Source organism: Silene latifolia, chromosome Y, assembly GCF_048544455.1.
Source record: "Silene latifolia isolate original U9 population chromosome Y, ASM4854445v1, whole genome shotgun sequence".
Taxonomy (NCBI): domain Eukaryota; kingdom Viridiplantae; phylum Streptophyta; class Magnoliopsida; order Caryophyllales; family Caryophyllaceae; genus Silene; species Silene latifolia.
The window spans coordinates 356,321,451-356,345,244 of NC_133538.1; the positions used below are offsets into that span (position 1 = coordinate 356,321,451).

Sequence of the window (23,794 nt, forward strand, 5' to 3'; positions counted from 1 at the left end):
ACCATGTAAATGATCGCTATGAAGCCGGGGACCCCAGGATGATGGCATATTTAGATGTAGCAAAAGAGTTGAAAGTCAAATTTGTCACATTCAACATCAAGCAAATCCCCGGGGAGCGAATGCGAACAGACGCACTAGCCACCCTGGGGGCAACCTTCAAGACAGGAACTATTTCCACGATACCAATTGTCCACGTGCTTTGGAGCCAAAGAACTCTAAAATCTCGGCAGGAAGCGAGAAAAAGTGTGCAGCAGACCGGCGGATGAAGAAAGTACCCCAGGATCGGAGGAAGCCCTACCTAGACGGTTGCGAGAATGACGTCCTACCAGCGAGATAAAAAGGAGGTGAGGGGCTTTAAAATGAAAGCATCCAGATTCCTATTAATCGACAATGTTCTTTTCAGAAATCCCCGCTGGACCCTACCTCGGGTGCCTGGATCGAGAAGAGTCTCAGTCGTTTTGCATGCTATCCACAGTGGAGAATGCGGAAACCATGCGAGGGCGGGAGCCTATCCAATAAGGCAGGCGAGGCGGGGATACTTCGGCCCACAATGCGCAAAGATGCCATGGAATTCGCAAAAGATGCGACGCTTGCCGAGGCACGCCCATGTTAGCCACCCGGCCACAGAGCCTCGCACGGGTTATCTCACCATGGCCTTTCATGAAGTGGGGGATGGATATCGTGGGACCATTACCCAGAGCACCAGGAAACAAAGTCTACATGCTCGCCATGACGGATTACTTTTCCAAATGGATAGAAGCAGAATCATTCTCCCAGGTTACAGAAACCCAGGTGATATCTTTCATTAAACGCAATATCATATGCAGGTTTGGCATTCCATCTGAAATTATATGTGATAATGGGTCCCAATTCATTGGAAATAAGACGGAAGCTTTTTGTGCTAGGTGGAATATCTCGTTGCAGAAATCTACTCCCAGGAACCCCCAATCCAACGGACAAGCTGAATCCAGCAATAAGATTATCATCGAAAACTTGAAAAAGAAACTAGAGGAGATTGGGGGCAAATGGGCAGAAGAGCTACCTCGGTTCGGGGGTGAGAACCACACCAAAGGTTGCAACGGGGCAAACCCCCTTTAGCCTGGTGTTCGGAGCAGAAGCAGTCATCCCATCTGAAGTCAGGATCCCGACCCACAGATATGGATGCATCACAGAAGATCGGAACCAGGTGGAAATGGCAAGCAGCCTGGACACGATAGATGAACTCGAGAACCGGCGCCCGGATCGGGATGGCTTCCCCGGCAAACGGCATCGTGGCTAAAAGCTACAACAAGAACGTAAAAGTAAGAACTCTGCGGGTAGGAGATCCGGTCCGAGGAAAGTCTTTGAATACCAAGAACCAGCAAAGGGGAAATTTGCCTACAACTGGGAGGGGCCATACCAAGTAGAAAGCATAGTCGGAAATGGAGCCTACCGACTCATGACTATGGAGGGGCAAATGGTTCCCAGATCCTGGAATATCACCCACTTGAAAAAATATTTTATTTAAGTCACCAGCAGGGTCAACAACCGGGTACTCAGCCTACCAGATACAGCCCAGCCAGGTTCTAGATATTGCCTTACATATTTTTTGGCCCTGAATATTTTTCTGTCTCTGAATACTTTTATGCCTCCAAAAATACTTCTGGCCCTAAAGATATTTTCCTGTTTCTAAAATACTTTTCTATTTTTAATATTTCTCTGGGTCTGAATATCTCCTTATTCTGAATGTTTTCTGGTTCTAAAAACGTTATTTTTGAATCCAACATTTCTGGTTCTAAAAGCCTTAAAGCCTTGCTCGTATTTTAATTCTAACAAGTACTAAGTTGCAAAACCACCTTGAATAAATTAAATTTTTTAGATAGGCCAAGGAAATAAGATGCAAACTAATCTGGCAGAGCCTGTATTCATTACAGAAGGCGTGTGTCCGTGGCTAAGCACATACAACCGGGACAACCAGCCTCCCGCGATGCATTAGCACCCACGCAAGCCTGGCTCCTCTGGACGAGTGGGCATACTAGACCCCTTAGCCAGCAATCTAACAGCGATGGCCAAACAAACGACGTGCATGCACAAATCAAAGCACCAGAAACGGTACGATACAAAGAGATAACCATTAGGAAATACTTAAATTTCAAAGGCAAAGTACGTCTGGCACCTGAGCCAGACCAAAGATACATAAACTGTCCAAAATAAAGATGTCATGCCCCGTAGGGCCAAAAACTAACTAAGCACACAAAGATAAGTCTTTCGGATGCGGAAAAAAAACTAATCTACGTCAATATGCTCTACTGACTTCAGTAGTAGCGCCGAGCATCAGGAGCAGGAGAATTCACCTCTTGCTCAGCACCTGGATCATCAGCAGGAACAGTACCAGGCTCCACCAAGCCTGCCAGTATATCCAGATTCAGACCATCCGGAAAAGTAGCGGCAAGCCTCCCCTCTTGACTCCTAAATCCCGGCCGAGTGCTCCCCTTCTCGGAACGTCTTTATACGGTGATCTTCGTTTCGAGAGCAAAGATAGGATGAGCATCCACTAGAGTCCTTTTCAACTCCCGCACATCGAAACCTTCTCCTCCCGAATACGGGCAAAGCACGAGCCTCGCATCGAAGCACGTTTCTCCACCTCCGAGATACGCCTCTCGGCGTCGAAGCACGCCTTTCAGCATCAACAGCCTTCTCTCTAGCATCGGCCCGCCTCCTTCTCAAAGATCGCAGACTTTCTTCTCAAAGATCAACAGACTTTCTTCTCAAAGATCGTGACTTTCTTCTCGACGAGAAATCCGCCCCTCATTAAGAGAAAGACTGCATTCGCAAACTCGCTTCGAGTGGCCTCCACCAACAAACAAATCCGGGACTTGTTTAGATCACTGAGTCTTCAACCTATCCTCATTGGCTTCTTTCGCCGCCTTCCGGAGTTTCGCATTTTTCGCAACCGGGAGAGGCACCTTCTCCCGCAGATACGGGGGCCATCCGAAAGGAATTTGGTGGACGGAACCAAGCGTCAAAAAAAAAAAAAAAAAAAGAGAAGTATATATAGCGGCCAATGATCGTTTACCTCAAAGGAATGCTCAGAACACGATCCACCAAGTCGTGCAAAGGATTGCTATCCGGCGAGACCTAGGAGCTGGAAGAAGCATCGCTCATTAAGTCCAAGCTACTCGTAGACTTAGCCTTACCAAAATTATCTGGAAGTGTAAAAACAATAACCCCGGAGCGATTTGGAACCGAAGTAGCCCGAAGCGAGGGCGGATCTAGAACCGAGTAGCCCCGAAGCGGGAGCGGCTCGAAGCGGGAATAGCTCGAAGCCGGGGATGGTTTCGAGACGTTGGAATCGCACCAGACGTAGGCATAGTCAGGGCGAGAACTAGGAACGACTTTGGAAACCGGAGCATCTCCGAAGCGGATAACCCATGACCAGGTAGCGGAGGCCTCACGGCTAGAGGTGTGGCTTCAATAGGAGATCGCTCCTTAGCCGGTTCGCGACAGCGAGACCTCCTCTTGGGACGAGGTCGGAACCGGGGCGAGGGGGTAGACTTCCTTTTCTCAACGAGGCTTGGGGCGTCGTAACTGCTCTTTCACTCTACGAGCCAAAACATCTTGCATCGAAATTCTAGATTTTGCGAACACGGAAGCGAGAGAAATTAAGTCAGAACCAGATACATAAAAAATCCGGAAACAGAACCAAGTCAAAAGGGGAAGAACAACGTACTAGTCGACATTGAGTCTTTTTCTTCAGCAGCTGTTTTCTTCACCACAGCAGCAGAATCCTGAACCAGATTAGGAAAGGTCCTATTTTCTGGAGGTGGACTGAACAGCTTGGAAAGAGATGCGGTTTTGTCAGGAGACAAAGGCAAGGGGCACAAACCTGCACAAAAAACCAAGTAAGGAAATATGAGCATCAAAGAAAAATACACAGGAATAAGGGCATGCAAGTACCGTCTGTTGATCGCCAGACACTGACAATATAGTCAGTCGGAGCAGGAAGAGTGTCAATTTTCACAAAAATAAGGCGGGAAAACCACTTGCTGTCATCCGGCTTCACAGGGAAGATGATGCAATTCTTTTCCCCGTCTCGAACCCGAATGGTCACTTGACCCCGAGCAAGGGACCTGACCGAGAACAAGTGTGCAAGGTCCGAGAGACCAATCTCATAACCAAAACGGTTATTCATAGCATCAATCGCAAGCAAGGTCCGCCAAGTGTATGGGGCCACTTGGCAAATAGCCAGCTGATTCAAGTTCAGATACTCTTGAACCAAAGGAGGGAAAGGAAATCGCAGACCCAGGCGAAAGGCGTATTCGTACAAACAAATCCACCCTTCCCTCACTGAGTCGGCCTTCTGGCCAGGAGTCGGAATGTGGAACACCACATCATCAGAGAAACCAAAGGTTTTCTTGATATAATCAAGGTCCTCGGAGGTAAAATCGGAATCACAAGAATGTTTGTCGGAAAGGACGCCGCCGGAGAGAAAATCGTCAGACGGCATCACTGGATCCGAGGCCGAGGTCGAAGAAACGGATTTTTGTGACATGATATGCAAAGAAATGAAAAGAAAACGAAGATGGAGACAAAGTACCTGTGGAAGATCAACCGGCAAAAGGAAAGAGAGTTTTTAAAGAGAAGAGATGAAGGTGATTGATGGTGATGGAGAAGTGAGAAAGTGGGGAGTTTTGGGAATACCGAGTGAATATAAAGAGAGAGGAAGAGTTAGTGGGAGAGTGGGATAGTAATTGTGGCGGTTGAGGAGTTATTAAGAGGAGAAGTTGTAGAAACCAAGATAACTGCTAAAGCTTCGTCAGTTCTCGGCATCGCAACTGAAATTCCCGCCTAAAAATATTTGAGACGGAAATTTGGGGGCAATTGTTAGGGATAAAAATATCATTTAAGTATCCTGACATGGCATCATATTAACAGCAAAAAGAAGTGGCAAAAGCGCGGCCACGTGTAGCACAGTGATTGATAGAAGGGAGGAGAGAAGGATTGCTGAGGTGGCATACTAAGGACCGCTGGATTAAATAAGGAACAAACACAATATAGCCCAAAAGAAAGAAGCCCACGCACAAGAGAGGATAAAAGACTTAGTCAACCAACAAACTCCTACTTTGTAGAGAATTGACCCGATATTCCGCAATGACGTTGACGCCTTCCAAACCCTAAGTTTTTACTCCAACAGCTATAAAAGCAAGGGCAAAGCAACGTGCAAGAGGCATTCGAGAGATCATCAAGTAACACGATACTCTACGGAATTGACCAACAATTAAATATAATTATCTAGCAACACAAAAGTTGTATTTCCTCACTTGGGTGTTTTTACACCGATTATAGTGCATAAATTGGCGGGATTCCGACTCCCCCCGCGGTTGTTCCCACACTGAGTTTTCCGCGTCACCAAAAATCTCTTGTGTCATTCCTTTGTTTATCTTTTCCTTCTTTATTTCATCGTATCTCCACTCTTTGAATTAGCTATAAACCAATATTATTTGGCCGTAGATCAATCACTATCACTCACCAATTAAATAGATAACTCGGTAAATTTTTACCAAAACAACTCACTTTGATTGATGACCCGATAATGAATTAGTTTAATAAGGAGTATCTTGAATTGACATTTTTCAAACATAATACTAGTGTCTAAAGAGCTCCGCGACTGACGTAAGGCTCGAATATTGTTTTAATTTAAAACTAAAATAGATGCACTCTAAAATTTGAGATGAAGTAGTAGCAGTCATACTTGACAATGACTATGACTCGAGCAGAGTTTTTGCATGGAGGTGACTCGGCTTGGAAATAACCTAACATGTACTGATGTACCCAAACCTATTAGAAGTTTAGAACCCGTTATTGATGGAATAACCTGAGCCTTGGATACTGATTCGCTTTAGTTGGACTCGTAAATGACCCGAATGACTCGATTGTTAACTCTAGATGGGAATCAGGCCACGGCCGGCATATCGTGTGCTTGCATGCACCACGTTTTATAGATGTTTGTAATTTATTTAGGAAACTGTAAAATTGTTACAATTATTTTTCCCACTTATCTAACTTTTTTAAAAACAATTTAACGTCAATTATTTGATAAGTTGAAGAAATCATAATGATTTAAAACTTAATATCAGAGGAAATGTAAGGATATTAAGAGAAAAAGAAACGGAAAGGAAGGTAAATAAGAGTTTACAAATTGTCATTCTAGACGTGTATAGTTATAGACGGGCCAAATATCCATTCACTTTAAGTATAAGACAAGCAACAAGTTGCATGGTGGGGCCCAAAAATGTCACCACTTTAAACATATTTGACCCATTCTTCACTTTAGACGGATATATCCGTCTATAATGAGACTAATTGATAAGAGTATACCACATTGCCACCACTCGTACAATAATATTGTACAACTATTGCAAATTTAATTGAGCTTTATGTATATTCTTATTTTGAGAGGTTAAAGATTTTAGATTATATTTTTATTTTTTCACACTACAAAATCCTAATTGAGCTCAATATTTTGCAAAGGAGCTTAAAATTTTTACGGTAAAGGTTACAAATTTTACACATAAGCCAAAAATTCTATTATAAAGTTCTGTAATGCAACTTGTGATATAGCTTACCATACTGGACAGAAACGAGTAGGTCTCCCTTAAGACGGCTTATTTTGGTCTGAAATAATAAGATGAGATTTTGACTTTTGAGACTCTTTGACAGCCGAAGGTAACCACTTTTGAAAAACAAGTTACCATAAACTGTAACACTAGCTGAACCATTGAGATTACTTTTGACCATAAAATGATCACAAAATTCCATCTTATTTGTTATGAGACGGAATTGGCCATCTAAAATAAGAATTTGCATCACACAAATGGTTCATATTACTTTCCGCCTTCAGGCCTCTTTTTGCGACCAAAATTCATGTGTCTTCACTTTTTATGGTAAAGGAGTAGTGATGACTACGAGGAGAACGACTTATATTCAACCTAGTAAGGCAGATGAAGACTTGTATTTATTAAAAGAGGTAAAGTTCTAAAGTCTTGAACTTTGAAGGAATTTACACTTAGAAACTTCTTAGTTTAATTACCGGGTTGCGAAACGTCCTCGACGTTTTTCATAAAAAAAAGACGTCCTTTACCCTTAATTTCTCTCTTTCCCTCTAATCTCTCTTTCACACTCCCCCTTCAACCCAAAACCACCAAAATTCCCTTCAACCCGAAACCACACCGTATTCCTCTCGCACCGCCGCATCCGACCACCACCACCACACCAGCCCGCCGCACTCGCCACCCTACGCATCTCAGTCGTTCTTGCCCTCTCACATCTGGTACTCAACTCGCTATATATCTCTCACTTTCTTTTGTAATCGACATTCACCACCACGCATCATCACCGTCGGCATCATCAGCACCACAGACCACCACCAATGAGCAGCACCCCACCACCAAAACCGACCACCACAACACCACAAGTAAGTAATACACATCCATTTATTTTATTTATTAGTTTAGGAAGAATTAGTTTTTATAAATTCAATTGGATAATTTTAATTAATAATGCTGTTGAATTCGATTTGTTGCCCTCTTTTTGTTGTTGTTGTTGTTGTAGTTGAATTAGTTGTTGTTAGATTGAGATTGATTAGTTTGAATTATTTCAATGGTTTTAATTAGTTTTAATAAGTTGCCCTCTTGTTGTTGTTGTTATAGTTGAATCAGTTGTTGTTGTTGTTGTTGTTGTTGTTGTTGTTGTTGTTGTTGTTGTTGTTGTTGTTGTTGTTGTTGTTGTTGTTGTTGTTGTTGGTGTTGTTATTGTTGTCGATTTAGAAGTCGAGTTTAATGGAGGGAAGTCGGGGATGGATAGGACGTTGAATGCCAACGGCATGGTTGGAGCTGGACAGTGAATATCACCGTCTGGGTGGGTGAAGGACGTGATGATTCTACGTCCAAAGTGGTGAAGGACTTTGAATATCAACGTCTGGCTGGGTGAAGGACGTTGAATATCAACGTCTGGCTGGTCTTAACGTCCAGTTTTCACGTCCAAAGCTGGCATGGACTATCAGGTTATACGTCTAGCTTGGTTAAGGACGTTGAATTTCATTGTCTTGGCCATGCTCGGACATTGAAACTCAACGTAGGTCTCTGGTTTGGACTGTTTAATTACATTTCGACCGTTAATTTAGTATCTAAATGGTTATTTTATATTCTTTTTGTGTGAAAACTTGTTTATTATTTATCTAACATTTTAATCTCGTAAATGCAGATGTCGGACAGCGAAAATTACATTATGAATTAATAAAAAACATGCTAGAGATAGAGAGAGAGAGTGATTTTTTCTCTGAAAACTTGACCTAAAATTTTGTGCCGTCACCATGGCTGTAATGACATTTACTGCAAATTCCTTTTCACCTTTAGTATCTTCATTGAATAAACAAACATCGGAAAAAGAAAAAACACCAAAAATACCATCAAATAAAAAGCCAATTGATGTGGGGAAGGAGCATAGTACTGCATCTTCGTCTAAAGGGCCTCAATCTGGTGATGCTCGGAAAATGAAATCGATAAGTGAAGTTCAAGGCATACCAGTTCTGAAATTACCTGAGGATACACCGGAGAAGAAGGATGACGGTTGGATGACAAGACAAAATGGGAAAAATGTCCTGGTAATGGAAACAATTCATGAGGAGGAGGATATAACTGAGCTGATTCAATTCACGAAGGATGATATAAAATCTGAGGTAGAATTCTGGTCTAACTCTGTATATTGCTATATATTAGGGGATAATCCTCTATATGAGATTATTGAAGGGTTTGTTTATCGTGTTTGGGAGGAATTTGGGGTGGATATGGTTCCCTTTCTATCTAATGGGATCTTTCTAGTTCGCTTTAAACAATCTAAACAACGAGATGCTTTGTTGAATTCAGGCTACTATTTGTTTGACAATAGGCCAGTAGTGATTAAACCACGGGATGTGGAAGCTGAATTGATTAAAATAGAGGTAGACATTGTCCCTGTATGGATCAGGTTGTATGACCTCCTGTTAAAGTTCTGGGGGGATGTTTATCCTCAATTGCTGGTCTTGTTGGAAAATTTGTTCAAAAGGATGGGCTCATTATTGAGAGGACTAGGTTGAGTTATGCTAGGGTTTTGGTGGAACTCAACATGGGACAGGATTTGCTTGAAAATATTAAGTTTCTGGTTGAAGCAGGCATAGTGGTGTATGTTAGAGTTGAGTATGAATGGCGACCTGTTACCTGTAGTTTGTGTAAGGGTATGGGTCATGATGAACAACAGTGTCGGAAAAAGAAAGCCGCTAAGAAAAGTTTTGCTATACAACATGGGGGACCAGTGGGGGTGAAGCAACCAAAGAAAGTATGGAGACCTGTACAGAAGGCACAATCTGATACTGTGCCTGCTGTTAATTCTCCACCTCTTTTTACTCCCGCTGCTTTCCCTACATTGGCAGCAGCAATCAAATCAACACCAGCTAGAAAAATAATGAGGTTGAATAGACAAGGGAGTATGACTGGGGGACAAAGAGTTAGAGAATGGTCAGGAGCTCCTACATTCCTTGATGCTCTAAATGGTATGACTACTCCTAGAGGGGTGTAGTTCAGAGTTGTAAGGACCCCCCTCCATCTATACCTAATGCATAGTATAGGATTTTGGAATGTGAGGGGTCTTAATGACCTAAATAAATAGAATTTGGTGAAGTGGTTCATGCATAATAATTGTGTTGGTCTTTTTAGACTACTTGAGACAAAGATTAAACCTAATAAGTTTTTGAATAAGAATACTACTCTTTGTGCTGGATGGAGTATATCCACAAATTGTAGTTGGCATAAAGAAGGTAGGATTTGGGTGTTTTGGAAGCCTACTTGTTTTGATGTCAATTTTATTGAGTATGGAGAACAATTCATTCATATGATGGTTCAATCTCATGTTGATAATAAGTAGTTCTTACTTACTATAATTTATGCTCACAATGGACTGAATGAGAGGCAGACTTTATAGCATTTTTTGAAGAGCAAGGCCATGGATTGTGAGGTTCCTTGGTTATCGGCTGGAGACTTCAATACTGTTCTTTCTCCTTTGGAAAGGCTAGGGGGCCACACTACTGATGCTGAGATGCAACAATTCCAGGATTGTGTCTCTATTTGTTGTATGGAGGATGTGCCTGCAACAGGTGCCTTGTTCACTTGGTCTTATAAGCAAGAGCCAAATGATAGCATTTATAGTAGACTGGATAGGATGATGGATAATCAAAAATGGTTTGCTATGTTTGCTGATTATGTGGCACATTTCCATCCTGAAGGACTATTTGATCATTGCCCCTGTACTTTGATGGATAGACATACTAATTTTAGAGGGAGGAAAAGCTTTAAGTATTTTAATATGTGGGGCACATCAAACCATTTCAAGGAGCTGGTGGATAGGAGTTGAAAACATGGGTATAAGGGGACTAAAATGTTTCAGGTGGTGAAGAAATTGAAGGCTTTGAAACCTGTCCTCAAGAATATTAATAAAGAGTGTTTTTCTGATATAGAAAATAGCACTAGTATAGGTAGTGCCTTACTGACTACAATCCAGAAAACTTAATAGCTAATCCTGGTAACACTGAGCTTATGCAACAAGAATATGATGTATCCCATGAGTTGAGGGACCTTATGTAGCTAGGGATAGTTTTCTAATGCAGAAGGCAAAAATCCAGTGGTCCTTGGAAGGGGACTTGAATACATCTTATTTTAACCATATTATTAAGAAAAGGGTGTTGATGAATAAGATTTTGCAGATTGAGGATAAAGAGAGGGGGTACTTTGTAATGAAGGGGAAACTATTCAGAGTGCTTTCCTTACTTATTATCAAGAGCTCTTGGGAGAACAACATGCTACTGATGCTGTGAATGTGAATGTTGTGAGAGGGGAAGATTTTGCACTGATGCTCATGCTCTTATACTCAGTATGCCTGTGACAATAAAGGAAATTAAGACTTGTCTTTTTAGTATTTCTAAAGAAAAGTCTCCTGGGCCTGCTGGCTATACAAGCCTGTTCTTTAGAGATGCGTGGGAAAAAGTAGGGGAGGAGATTAGTGGGGCAATCTTGAATTTCTTTGATACTGGAAAAATGCTTGCTCAGATCAATTCTACCGTAATTACTCTTATCCCTAAGGTGGACAGGCCTAGTAGTGTTAAGCATTTTAGGCCAATAGCCTGCTGCAATGTGCTTTACAAGACTATTTCTAAGCTCATTTGTAACAGGTTATCTTTGGTCCTACCTGATATTGTGAGTAGGAATCAAGGTGCTTTTGTAAAGGGGAGGAGTATATTGGAAAATATACTCATCTGACAGGATCTAGTAAGGCTATAACACAGAGGCAATGTATCACCTAGGTGCATGTTTAAGCTAGATCTTCAGAAGGCATATGACACAACTGAGTGGCAATTCTTGGAGCAAATGTTAGCAGCTCTACAGTTCCCTGAAAAATTTATCCAGTTGGTGATGTGTTGTGTGACTTCTACAACATTTACTCTGAATTTGAATGGGGTTCACTTTGGGTATTTTAATGGAAGGAGAGGGTTAAGACAAGGGGATCCTCTATCCCCTCTCTTATTCACTATCTGTATGGAGTACTTGACTCGAATTTTGGAGTATGTAACTCAACAATGGCACTTCAGATATCTTTCTCTATGTAATGGCTTGAAGTTGAACCACTTGTTATTTGCAGATGACCTGTTAATGTTTTGCAAGGGAGATGTGAGGTCTATTATGCTGATGCTGAGAGCTATGGCAACATTTTCAGCTGCCTCAGGTCTGAAGGTGAATGCCAGTAAATCAGAGGTGGTATTTAATGGGGTTGCAGATGATGTGAAAGCTGATATCATTCACGTTTCTGGTTTTAAAGAAGGTGGCTTACCTTTTACTTATCTGGGGATTCCTATACAACCTACCAGGTTGACCAGATTGGATTGTAGCATTTTGATTGATAAGACAACAGCAAGGGTAAGGAGTATAGGTGCAAGGAAGTTGAGTTATGCAGGGAGGTTGACTCTTATCAATGCAGTTTTTAACACACTACATAATTACTGGGCCTCTATATTCATAATACCTAAGTGTGCGATAAAGAGAATAGAAGCAATTTGCATGACATTTTTTTTGGGATGGAGGTGTTGAGTATCAGAGGGCTCCTTTGGTGGCTTGGCACAATGTTTGTTGTAGCAAGAAGGAAGGTGGTCTAGGTATAAAGCAGACAGGGGTGTGGAATATTGCAACAGTGGGAAAGTTGGTCAATTGGATATACACAAAAGCTGATAGATTATGGGTATTATGGATTGATCATGTTTATCTGAAAGGAAGGGGTTGGAATTCTTATCAACCTCCTGCTGATTCCAACTGGAATTGGCAGAATATATGCAAGGTGAGAGATTGCATAGCAGTTGGTTATCTCAATAATGTTTGGCTACAAGATCCTAAATGTTATTCAGTGGCTTCTGGATATCACTAGTTACATCGCATACACCCACATGTTCAGTGGTATGATGATATTTGGGATGTTTGGGGTGTTCCTAAACATGCATTGATTGGTTGGTTGATCATACATGAGGCTTTAAACACTAGGATGAAGTTGAAACAAATTGGCATTTGTAGCACAGATCAGTGTTTATTGTGTGAGAATGGACAGGAGACATATGAGCATTTGTTTGTCTAGTGTGATTACAGTCAAAGAGTGTTGCAGTATGTTACTCTTTGGTTGCAGGATATTGGGAATCAGGGAAGCAGTATAGTGAAGGCCAGGATTAGACGGGTTGCTATGTTGGCTTGCTGGTACCTGATATGGCTGGAAAGGAATAGATGTAGATATGAATTGATGCTAGCTCGGCCTGAGAAGATAGGGAAGGAATTTCAGATGCTGGTCAAGCAGAGAATTCAGCATTTCATTCAGAAACCAGTTGGTAACAATGATAAAAATTGGCTAGTTTAGATTGGCATTAATGTAATCTAGAAATAGCTACTCCAAAGTACAAGACATTGAGCTGTAATGCCTTATTTTTCTTATGAATGAAAAAACCTCACATTTTACCAAAAAAAAAAAAAAATTATTATGACTTCTTTGGGCCGTACAAGAGACCGAAGAGTGACGGGTTCTAAGCGGCGTATCCCCTTACCGTTAGCACCATGTCATGGCCGGGGAAGTAGGGGTAGAGGTAGGGGCATCAAAATCCGTTATTCTCCCGACCCTACTCCCGAGCCCGTTATGACCGAGCTTGATTTACCGAGTCAGTTTTTTAGGGAGCCAGTAGCCGATTCTGATGCTGAGGAGGAGGAGCGTTTTGACTATGTGGTATAGCATGAGGATGATGATGATGATGATGCTGATAATGATGATTATGATTGTGATGATGATGATGATGATGATGAGGAGGAGGAGGAGGAGGAGGAGGAGGAGGAGGAGGAGGAGGATGACTCTCGTTTTCTTGACGAGGAGGCCGCCGTACTACCACCTAAGAAGGTGGTACGAGATGGTAGAGATCGATATGTGCCGCTTGGTGATGGTTCATCTAGTAGAAGGGGGAGGGGGGGAGAATACAAAGACTCCGGGTCTATCTTGGCGTCTTACAGGTCCGGTTGAGGGTAGTCCGAGTGTCCTTAGCGTCCTACCTACCTTTGGTGGCCATGTAGCTTATAGTAGTTGGACCGGTCCGGGAAACGTTAGATCGTGGATCACATGTTACGAGAGGCCGGGTGCTCTAGAGAAGATAAGTAAGATGAAGGTTCATGATGATGTTACTGAGAGAGTTAGTAAGAGTGGTCTTAATCATTTGAGGCGTTCTTTGACGACCGGTTTGGATGAGAACCTCATTAGTGCTTTTGTAGAGAGGTGGCAGCCCGACATCAACACTTTTCATATGCCGTTTTGTGAGATTATGATATTGTTGCACAACGTTGAGAAGATCCTTGGGATACGGGTGGATGGCTTAAGGGTTATTGTAACACCCGCTCTTTTCGTACAATAGCTTTAAAATATTTTAAATTACTTAATATAATTAATTTCATTTTTAAGCATAATTTTTATAAAAACTATATTTTTAAAGCTTAGTTTATATAAAAATATATATATTTAGTTGGATAGTAATAATAGTTATAATAATAATAATAAATTCCAACTTAAGTTATAGTAGACTTGAGACGTATTTCCATCTAGTAAAAGACCGTCACATTTCTCTTGTGAGACTAGACTAATCCGGACCAATCACAAGTCGACAACACGTACCTACTTTTACACCTCACTTGAATAATATTTTTTAATTCCCTCTATCTCTTACACTCACCCGTCCACTTATCCTCCTACACCTTACATTTGTCGAACAAACTTACAGTAATTACAAACCATGAACACTCCCCCTTCAAACCTAGATTTCTCCTTCATTTCTCGACCGTTTTATTTGATTTTTGCGCCATTCTCTTCCCTTTTCCGTTCTTCAACTTTCTAGGTAAGAATGTTTCACTCCTTTGGTGGTTTCGAAATGACCCATCTTACAAAAGTTTTAATTTTTAGCTTTAACATTCCGTTTCCTTGCTTCTAGGTGAAGAATTTGAAGACTCGGAGGGAGACTCTTATATTGTGGACCATTCACTTGAAGATCAGAGAGATTTCGAGGGTCTAGTGATAGGTTACTCGACAAAGTGTCGAAATTTCGTCCCTTTATCTCGGTTTATACTCTTATTTGTCATAAAGTTTGGTTCTTTATGCTTTCCTCATATGTGTGGTTGAATGTGTGGTTTTATTATTCTTTTTACATGCTTATTTGAAGTAGTTTTATAGCTTGCCACTTCCATGTGTGTTTCGGGTATGGAGAGTGTGATTTCTCGGGTGGATTTCCGTCTCAAAAGACGGGTGGAAATGGCCTGTTTTCATGGTATTTTCGAGTATTGTTAGGATAATTTTAGTGGTTGTTATTCATCTGCTAGTTGTACTTTGTTTCCGTCTCAACCTTGCTTTCCATGCCGTCCTAATTTTGATTCGAATGGACTGTTTTGGACCCTGTTTTGGGGCCGTGAAAGGGCGGCTTTTAGAGCTGAAATGTGGAACAATTTTTGTGGTCTTTTGGGACTGTTTTGAGCTTGCTTTATACATGTCAAATTCATCATGTTATTACTTGTTGTGTGGGAGGTATTCCGTCTTGGTTAAGCTTAAGAACTGGTGTTTAATGTTGTCCCGAACATGCTCTTTTTTGGCACGATTTTATGCGGTTGTAACGGGCTGTTTTGGGTGGTCGAATTGGTGGTTGTGTAGGCTGTTATTGGCGGGTAGATGGTGGCCAATATGGTGTATGTAGGTGGTTGCTATAAGTAGTATTTTAAATGTGAAATTCCGTCTCAAACATGCTCATGAACTTGTTTTGATATTTACATGTATTGTTGCAATTTGGGTAAGTGATTGTTGTGGAGTATTGGACCGTCTTTTGGGGTGTTGGCCACGGCTAGTGCCTGACCGTGGGGGAAGGCAGTGGACAAGGCTGAGAGGGGCTGGTGGCTGGCCGTGGGTTGGCGGTGTGGCCACGACCTGGTTGTCCTTGGGGTGGTCACGGGTTTGGTGTATGGCTACACCTTGTTTCCTTCTTCCCTTGTTCTATGTTTTGTTATGTGTTTTAATTGGGCTTGTATATATACCTTATGTTATTGGGCCAAACCTATGTGATGGTGTGGACTTATGAATGACCCATTTGTAGTTATTTACATTTTATCTCGTATTTTACATAACGCAAATTATTCATTACCGCTTGTTATCTTTTGTTCAATTGGCATGTTTATATATATGAAATGAAATGCTTATCAATATAATACAAGTATGAAAGATTTATTATAAATAATTACTTGTGAGGATTCGTATTCTTGTGGAAATGCCATAATACTATCTTACATGCTTGATTTACCTTTATGCCTACTTGTGCCGTTCTGCCAAGTACGGGTTTATCTTATTTCTTCCGCCTCTTTTGGACCGTTATGCCGAATGTGGGTACTCGACTTCCGTTCTGTCGATCGAGTCTTGGATGCGGACTGTTCTGCTGCATGTCGAATCGGGAACCGTTCTGTCCCGAGAGTCTGGCCAGATTTAGACTAGGACCGTGTTACTATGATCTTTAGGGTCGTCCTACCAGGGGAAATTATATTTAATGAGTGTAGTAAAGGTCTTGCATTATTTGGATGGTTGCATTATTCATATCTCCTTGAAATACGTGCTCGTGGCTATGTGATCGTGTTTTCTCTCCTTATTTTCTTTCTCCATTAATTTGTTGTTGCTTATGCCTTACCTAGATATTTACTTTATCCTTTCTCCTTATCTTTGTTGTCTTAAACATGTATGATCCCATGTTTAGTTATGATTCAAGTCACTCATATCTTATTTAATGTGCTTATCTGTTTATATTCTTTGTTATGTTTGTTTTAACAATTTGTGGCTGGGAGAACCTTGAGTCACTCCCCAATGACTGTGACTTTCATGTTTACATGAATGACAGGTTTGTGACGATGCATATGTGGGGTATAGATGTGTGAGCTAGCGAGTACCTTGGACTATTAGATTACTTATTTACCGCTTAAACTCACCTCTTTCGTCTTGTCATTCGAGGGATATATTTTCCCCACTTTTTGACTATCTTATTTGTATGAACCTATGTTTTTATTTCCGCATACTCTTTCTCCATCGAATTTTAGTGACTCCCGCATGCTAAACCTTATCTAATAAATAAAAGTTTTAAAATTTTCACATTTTCCGCTTATATTTATTAGTTTTACTTTCCGCTTTATCGCGGGGCGTCACAATTGGTATCAGAGCCTTTGGTTCTCCCGACGCACACACGTGTACCCCAAACTTAAATTTTGAACTTGACCTTGAATAATGAATGAGAGATGGGTAGAAGTAAGGACCTAAGTTGGTAGTGTTCTTGTATATGCTATTTTATAAGTACTAACTTGTTTGATTTCTTTTGAGCCTTAAGAAGATGGTGCGACCAAGCAATGTGGAGAATACTATCATGCAAGCCCTTACTCAAATTCTCCAAAATCAACAAAATGCCAATGGCAATGTTCAAGCCAATCCCGCCCCACGAGTAGGAGATCGTCAAGGAAGTTTTTCTTGAATTGCAAGCCAACTAGTAAGAAACAAGGCTAGGACCTATGGTATTGAGCTTTCGGAGTGGTTTCATGACATGGAGAAGAATTTCTCTCTTTATGATGTCCAAGATCGAGACAAAATGAAGCTTGCCTCTCATTTTCTTGTAAAGGAGGCCGATAGGTGGTGGACTCTAACCGGACATTCCGTCACTCAAGACCCCACCTTTGATTGGAACCGTTTCAATTCTCTTGTGGAAACTTGTTTCTACCCTACGGAACTCAAGCAAAAAAAAATTGATGGAGTTTATTAATTTTAATCAAGGAGGACTATCCGTTCAAGCTTTCACCGACAAGTTCAATGATCTTGCTCATTATGCCTCAAGGTTCGTGAAACATGAAGATGAACGTGTCTACTTCTACCGAAGCAAGTTGAATCCCAAGTTGGAAAGTATGGTGAGAAGAGACTCCACAATCTTTGTGGCGGTCTATGATGATGCTATTTGGGCCGAGAATTCCTTGAAGGCTATTGATGATGATGCTAAGCCTCGTTCCTTCTCTAATTCCTACCGTCCTAACTTTCATGGCAAGAGACCCTTTGTGCCTTCTTCTACACCAAACTTTGCTAAGAAGAGGTTTGTGCCAAGAGTATAAGAACCAAGAGTACAAGAACCAAGGGTGCAAGACAAGAGGACAAGAGTCAAGTGAACAAGTTTCTCGACCAAGCAACAACAACCCCAACTTTGAGAAAGCTCGCAAGTGCTTCAATTGTAAGCAAGCCTTACACCCCAAAGTCGGATGCTACAATCGACCTTTGACTTGTTATCATTATAAGAAGCCCGGACATCACTATAATGATTGCCCCGATAGAAGAGCTTCTTCTACTCCTTCTTCCACTCATGCTCCAAAAGCAAAGCTAAGAGGAACCATCTATGTCATAAGTTGAGCCGAAGGTTCCGCTCATCCCGACATCATTACGGGTATGTTCTCAATTTTTGATCAACCATGCCTTATTGTTTTCGACACTGGCGCATATTTATCTTTTATTTCGTCCAAGTTTTCGGAAAAGTTAGCTCTTGAGCCTATACCTAGTGAGGATACCCCTATATCCTTACCATCCGGAGAGATCATTTCATGTTCCTATTTTTTTTCCAATGTCCCTGTCTTAATTTCGGGAACTCTTTTCCCCGCTAACCTACTTCGTTTTCCCCTTGAGGAATTCGATGGAATTTTGGGTATGAATTGGTTGTCTAAGTACGATGCAAGATTCGAGTGTAGAGAACAAAAGATTCGCCTTAAAAGCCCGCTAGGCACCCATGTTTCCTATAAAGGAGTCTGTTCCCAAGAAGGTGTGAAGTTGATTTCTGCTTTGAAGTTAATGAGTATGGAGAAAGGTTACCAAATCTTGTTGTGTGTGGTGACTTCTACCTCTTCTTCTTTGCCGAAGCTTGAATAAGTGCCCATGGTTTGTGAATTCGCCGATGTTTTTCCCGAGGAATTGCCCGGAATATCTCCCGAGCGTGATGTAGAGTTTTCTATCGACCTTGTGCCCGGAACCGGACTGATTGCTAAGGCTCCCTACCGTATGGCGCCAACCGAACTTAAGGAATTAAAGAAGCAACTTGATGAGATGATTGAGAAAGGATTTATTCGACCTAGTGCCTCACCTTGGGGTGCTCCCGTTCTCTGATGCGTGCATTTTATATAGGTATTTTATACTTCATTGGCACACATTCCAGTGCATATTTAGTAGTGTTTAGCTACAAATGTCCCCCGAATAGTCTACTTTGGTTTGTCTTGTATTATTTGCAGGTATGAACTCGAAAGGAGCATAATCAAGCCTAAAAAATGTCCTTATGTATGCATTTAGGAGATGAGTTGAGTCGGAGCTTGGAGACTACTATTTTGAGATGCGCAAAGGAGTAAGATAGCTAGGCGAGCAAAGGAAGAACTTCAAATTACTAGTGCCTACTTTGAAGAGCCATATCTCGCGTTCTACAACTGAGTTTTAAGTTATTCTAATTGGTGATGAAAGCTTGTCCTCTTAGCTTTCCAACGCCACTAGAAACGCTTTGTTTGCCCAAGTAACGAAGAAATGACGGCCGTTTGAAATTCAGTACGCGAAGCAGGAATTGTGCGCTGGAAAGTACTCGATCGAGTACTATCTTGTTCCATCGAGTACTATCTTGTTCGATCGTGTAGTTATTGTCTTCGATCGAATGGCTTATTTTTGATAGTGTTCGATCGAGTACCTAAAGTCCTCGATTGAGAGGTTTTAGCTTGGATTTGTTCAATCGAGTGATATAAAATTGTTCGATCTAGTGACTAGCATATATACTCGGGATTTTAATTCCGTGTTAGGTTTATTTTATGTTAATAAACACTTCCCTATATAAAGGAATTCGTCATTAGGTTAATAATCCTCGGATATACACTCTTAAATACTGTTTTTCTCTCTTAATTGCTGCTACTTTGTTCATGCCTCTCTTTACTCCGGATCTTAACCTGTAATTCTCTCTTTACTCTCTTTAATTTGCAATGGTTATTATTTCTTCATCTCTTGTTCTTGCTTTATTTATATTTATGCGTAGCTAATTCCCTAATGTTAGGATTAGGGGAGTCATGGTAGTGTAGCGATGATGCGATAGTTGGTTAATAGATTTATTGTGAGAATTGTTGCATTAACAATTTAATTATAATGGTTTGGTTGAATGCATGCAACTGAACTAGTTAATTTGGTTAAGTTCAAACCTAGATCGGAAGATTGGAATGAATAGACCTGTTGTGGGCAATAAACTACACTAGTGAGGGCGGAAGCTAAGCTAGTTGTATTTTAGGGCGGATAGCGGACCGGAAGGACCTTTCCTTTACCCTTCTCACATTAGATCGACTGACCTACCTTTAGCTGACTTGTGCATCTATCTTGATAACCCGACATCCTGGCATTTTTCTCTCTATTTGATTTCTCTCTTTTTCTATCCCTTCCTTACCTTCATTAGTTTAGTAACAATACTCAAACCCCCAAATTGTGACCGTAGATAGACTGAATTGACAAGTAGATAGTGACTGCCTCCCTGTGGAGATCGACCCTACTTACCACTGACTTCTGTTAGTAGTACTTAGGTATTTATTTTTGGTACTGAAATGACGGTATCATTCTCTTTATGAAGAAGAAAGATGGATCCATGAGACTTTGTATCGATTCTCTTGAGCTCAACCATGTTACTATCAAGAACAAGTACCCTCTACTAAGGATTGAAGATTTATTCGATAAACTCAAAGGTGCCTCTAATTTTTCCAAGATTGATTTGAGATCCGGTTATCATCAAATTCCCGTTTGTGATTCCGATATTCCAAAAACCGCCTTTAGCACGAGATATGGACATTTCAAGTTTAAGGTGATGCCCTTTGGATTAACCAATGCTCCCTCTATCTTTATGGACCAAATGAACCGAACTTTTAGTGAGTTCTTGGACAAGTGTGTTGTGGTCTTTATTGACGATATTCTCATCTTTTGTAAGTCCGAAGAAGAGCATGTTGATCATCTTCGTTCTATCTTGGAGGTTCTTCGTCGTTAAAAGTTGTTTGCCAAATTCTCCAAGTGTGAAATTTGGTTGTCTAAGGTATCTTTTCTTGGTCATGTGATATCCAAGGAAGGTGTTCTGGTGGACCCTTCAAAGATTGAAGCCGTGTAATGGAATGGAAAAGCCCGACCAATGTTGGTGAGATCCGTAGTTTCTTGGGTTTGGCGGGTTACTACCGTCGCTTTGTGAAGGATTTTTCTAAGCTTGCTAGATCGATGACTCAACTTTTAAAGAAAGACACCAATTTCTTATGGACCGAAGCTTGTGAGGAAGTGCTTCAAGAGTTGAAGAGAAGGTTGACTACCGCTCCCGTTTTGACCTTACTCGAGGATGGAGTAGAATTTGATGTGTGTTGTGATTCTTCTAATATGGGTTTAGGTTGTCTTCTTATGCAAAATAGGAGAGTTGTTGCTTATGCTTCGCGACAATTAAGAGTTCATGAAGTGAACTACCCCACCCATGATCTTGAGTTAGCTGCCGTCGTTCATGCTATAAAGATATGGAGACATTACCTCATTGGAGTTCATTGCCGCATCTACTGCGATCATAAGAGTTTGAGGTATATTTTCGGATGCGTGCTTTTTATATAGTCTTTTTAAGCCTTATTTGCACGCATTTTTATGTAATTCGTGTAGTATTATGCTACAAATATCCCCCGAATAGTCTACTTTGGTTTGTTTGGCTTTTATTGCAAGAATGTACCAAAGAAGACGGATTTGAGCCTTTTTACTGTCCCCTTAGCTTGCATTCAGGAGATGGAAGAATCGGAGCAAGAATGCCTTTACCTCAGGAAGTGTGAAATAGTCTCGGAAGCTAAATCAACGAGCTATGTGTAGATTTAGTGGCAGTTAACTCGATCGTGAGCTTTTGTTTGCTTATCTGTTCGATCGAGTGCTTATGGTTGCTAGAAATCACTCGATCGAATCCCTGCTGTATTCGATCGAGAAGTGGGATTTTGAGGTTCCTCGATCGAGAGGTTTTGCTGGAGGATTGACTCGGTCGAGTAGTTCCAATATTCTCAATCGAGCACTTTGCTATTGGACGTAGGATTTTTATATCTTTCATATCGTATTTGGTTAAATAAATATCTTTCCTATATAAAGGAAAGACTTAATTAGGTTTTGATAATCTTTTATCATCTTTTAATTCACTAATCATTCAGTATTAAGCAGACACATTTCTTCTCTTGTTCGACGTTCATTTTTCCGGATCTCAGATTGTGTAAACTCTTTGCTCTTCCTTATTTATATTAATTCCTTTTGCAATATTTAATTCCTTGTCTCCCAACTGTTATTAGCATTTCATTTCAGTTTATGCAATTTCTTCTTATTCATCCTTATACCATGATTATCATTGCTTCATCAGTCATTGTTAGTTTTATTATCGCCATGAGTACCTAATTTCTTAATTGCTAGGATTAGGGGAGCCATGATAGTAAAACAATTATGTTATAATTAGATTAGGAGGTTTTAAATGTGAGAATTGTTCCATAGAAATATAATTGTAATTATTTAGTTGAGTGCACGCTTCTAAATTAATTAACCCGGTTAAATTCAGACCAAGATCGGAAGATTGGAATGAATAGACCTGTTATGAACAATAGACTACTCTAATGAGGGCGGAAGCTAAGTTAGTAGTATTTTAGGGCGGATAGTGGACCGGAAGGACCTTTCCTTCACCCTTCTCACATCAGACCGACTGACATTACCTTTAGCATAATTGTGTGATATCATGGTGAACCGACATCCTAGCATCTTTCTCTCTTTTTGATCACATCCTTTCAACCTTATTAGTTTTCGTCGTTGTATCTCTCATTGGTTTTTATTTCGGTTCATTAGTTTAGAAATCAAAACAAAACCCCCTAATTTATGACCATGACAGACTAGATAACAAGTAGATATAATAGCTTCCATGTGGAGTACAATACCCGACTTACCTCTACTATATTAGTTAGAGCCGGTTGGTTTTTTTTATAGGGTTGCGACAGCCATGTCATTTTCACCCAAAAAGAGTTGAATATGAGATAACGATGATGGTTGGTGTTAGTGAATGACTATGATGTGGAATTATTATACCATGAAGGAAAGGCAAATGTGGTTGCCGATGTTCTTAGTATAAAGTCAATTCATTCCTTGAGTGCTATCCGTGTGCTTCTCGATGACCTTTGTACCGAGTTTCGTAAGTTAAGTTTGAAACTATTGGAGAGTGGTTTTGATTACCTTGGTGCTATGGTTGCTGAACCCGGTCTTCTTCATGAGATTCGTGAAAACCTAGTGGATGATGCTACTTTCAAAAGATTTTAAGCCAAGCTTCTTGAAGGGAAATCTAAAGATTGTGATATTGATGCTAGTGGATATCTTCGTTACCAAAGCCGCATGTATCTTCACAGGTTTGTGAAGATGCACATGTGGGGTATAGACGTGTGAGCTAGCGAGTACCTTGGACTAGTAGATTACTTATTTACTGCTTAGACTCACCTCTTTCGTCTTGTCGTTCGAGGGATATATTTTCCCCACTTTTTGACTATCTTATTTGTATGAACCTATGTTTTTATTTCCGCATACTCTTTCTCCGTTGAATTTTAGTGACTCCCGCATGCTAAACCTTATCTAATAAATAAAAGTTTTAAAATTTTCACATTTTTCCGCTTGTATTTATTAGTTTTACTTTCCTCTTTATCGCGGGGCGTCACAGTTATGGAGGAGGGTTCTACGAGGGAGGAAATCGCTACGAAGGGGAAGGTGGCTGCCTTTTTTGGTATGCCTATGTAAGATGTTAAACCACTATTTTTTAAGGGTGGTGGAGTGACGGTTAAGAAATTGATAGAGCTTGCGGAGACGAGTAACCAGCATGACTCGCTCAGGGCTTACATGATTTTGTTGGTAGGACAGACTTTGTTCATGGACAAGTCTGGTGATAGGGTTATTGCCCGTATGTTGCTGTTGTTTGATCAGTTGTCTGATATCAACAGTTATGATTGGGGGCCGCGACATTAGGCTACTTGTATCGACACTTGGGGATGGCTTTGCGTGGGGAGGGCCAGGGTGTTAGCAGTTGTTTACCGTTGCCTCAGGCTTGGATATATGGGTACTTTCCCATATTCCGACCACACTCTGGATATTA

The 23,794-nt window shown here is 40.9% G+C and overlaps 1 protein-coding gene across 1 annotated transcript; it reads left to right on the forward strand.

The window, feature by feature from the left end:
• Window positions 1–10,014: 10,014 nt before the first annotated feature.
• On the forward strand, window positions 10,015–12,957 carry LOC141631675 (uncharacterized). The gene is made up of 6 exons (XM_074444314.1): window positions 10,015–10,315; window positions 10,653–10,791; window positions 10,901–11,236; window positions 11,351–12,088; window positions 12,195–12,393; window positions 12,733–12,957. Exons 1-6 carry the CDS (start codon window positions 10,015–10,017, stop codon window positions 12,955–12,957), a joined length of 1,938 nt encoding a protein of 645 aa, XP_074300415.1.
• The last annotated feature ends 10,837 nt before the right edge of the window (window positions 12,958–23,794 follow it).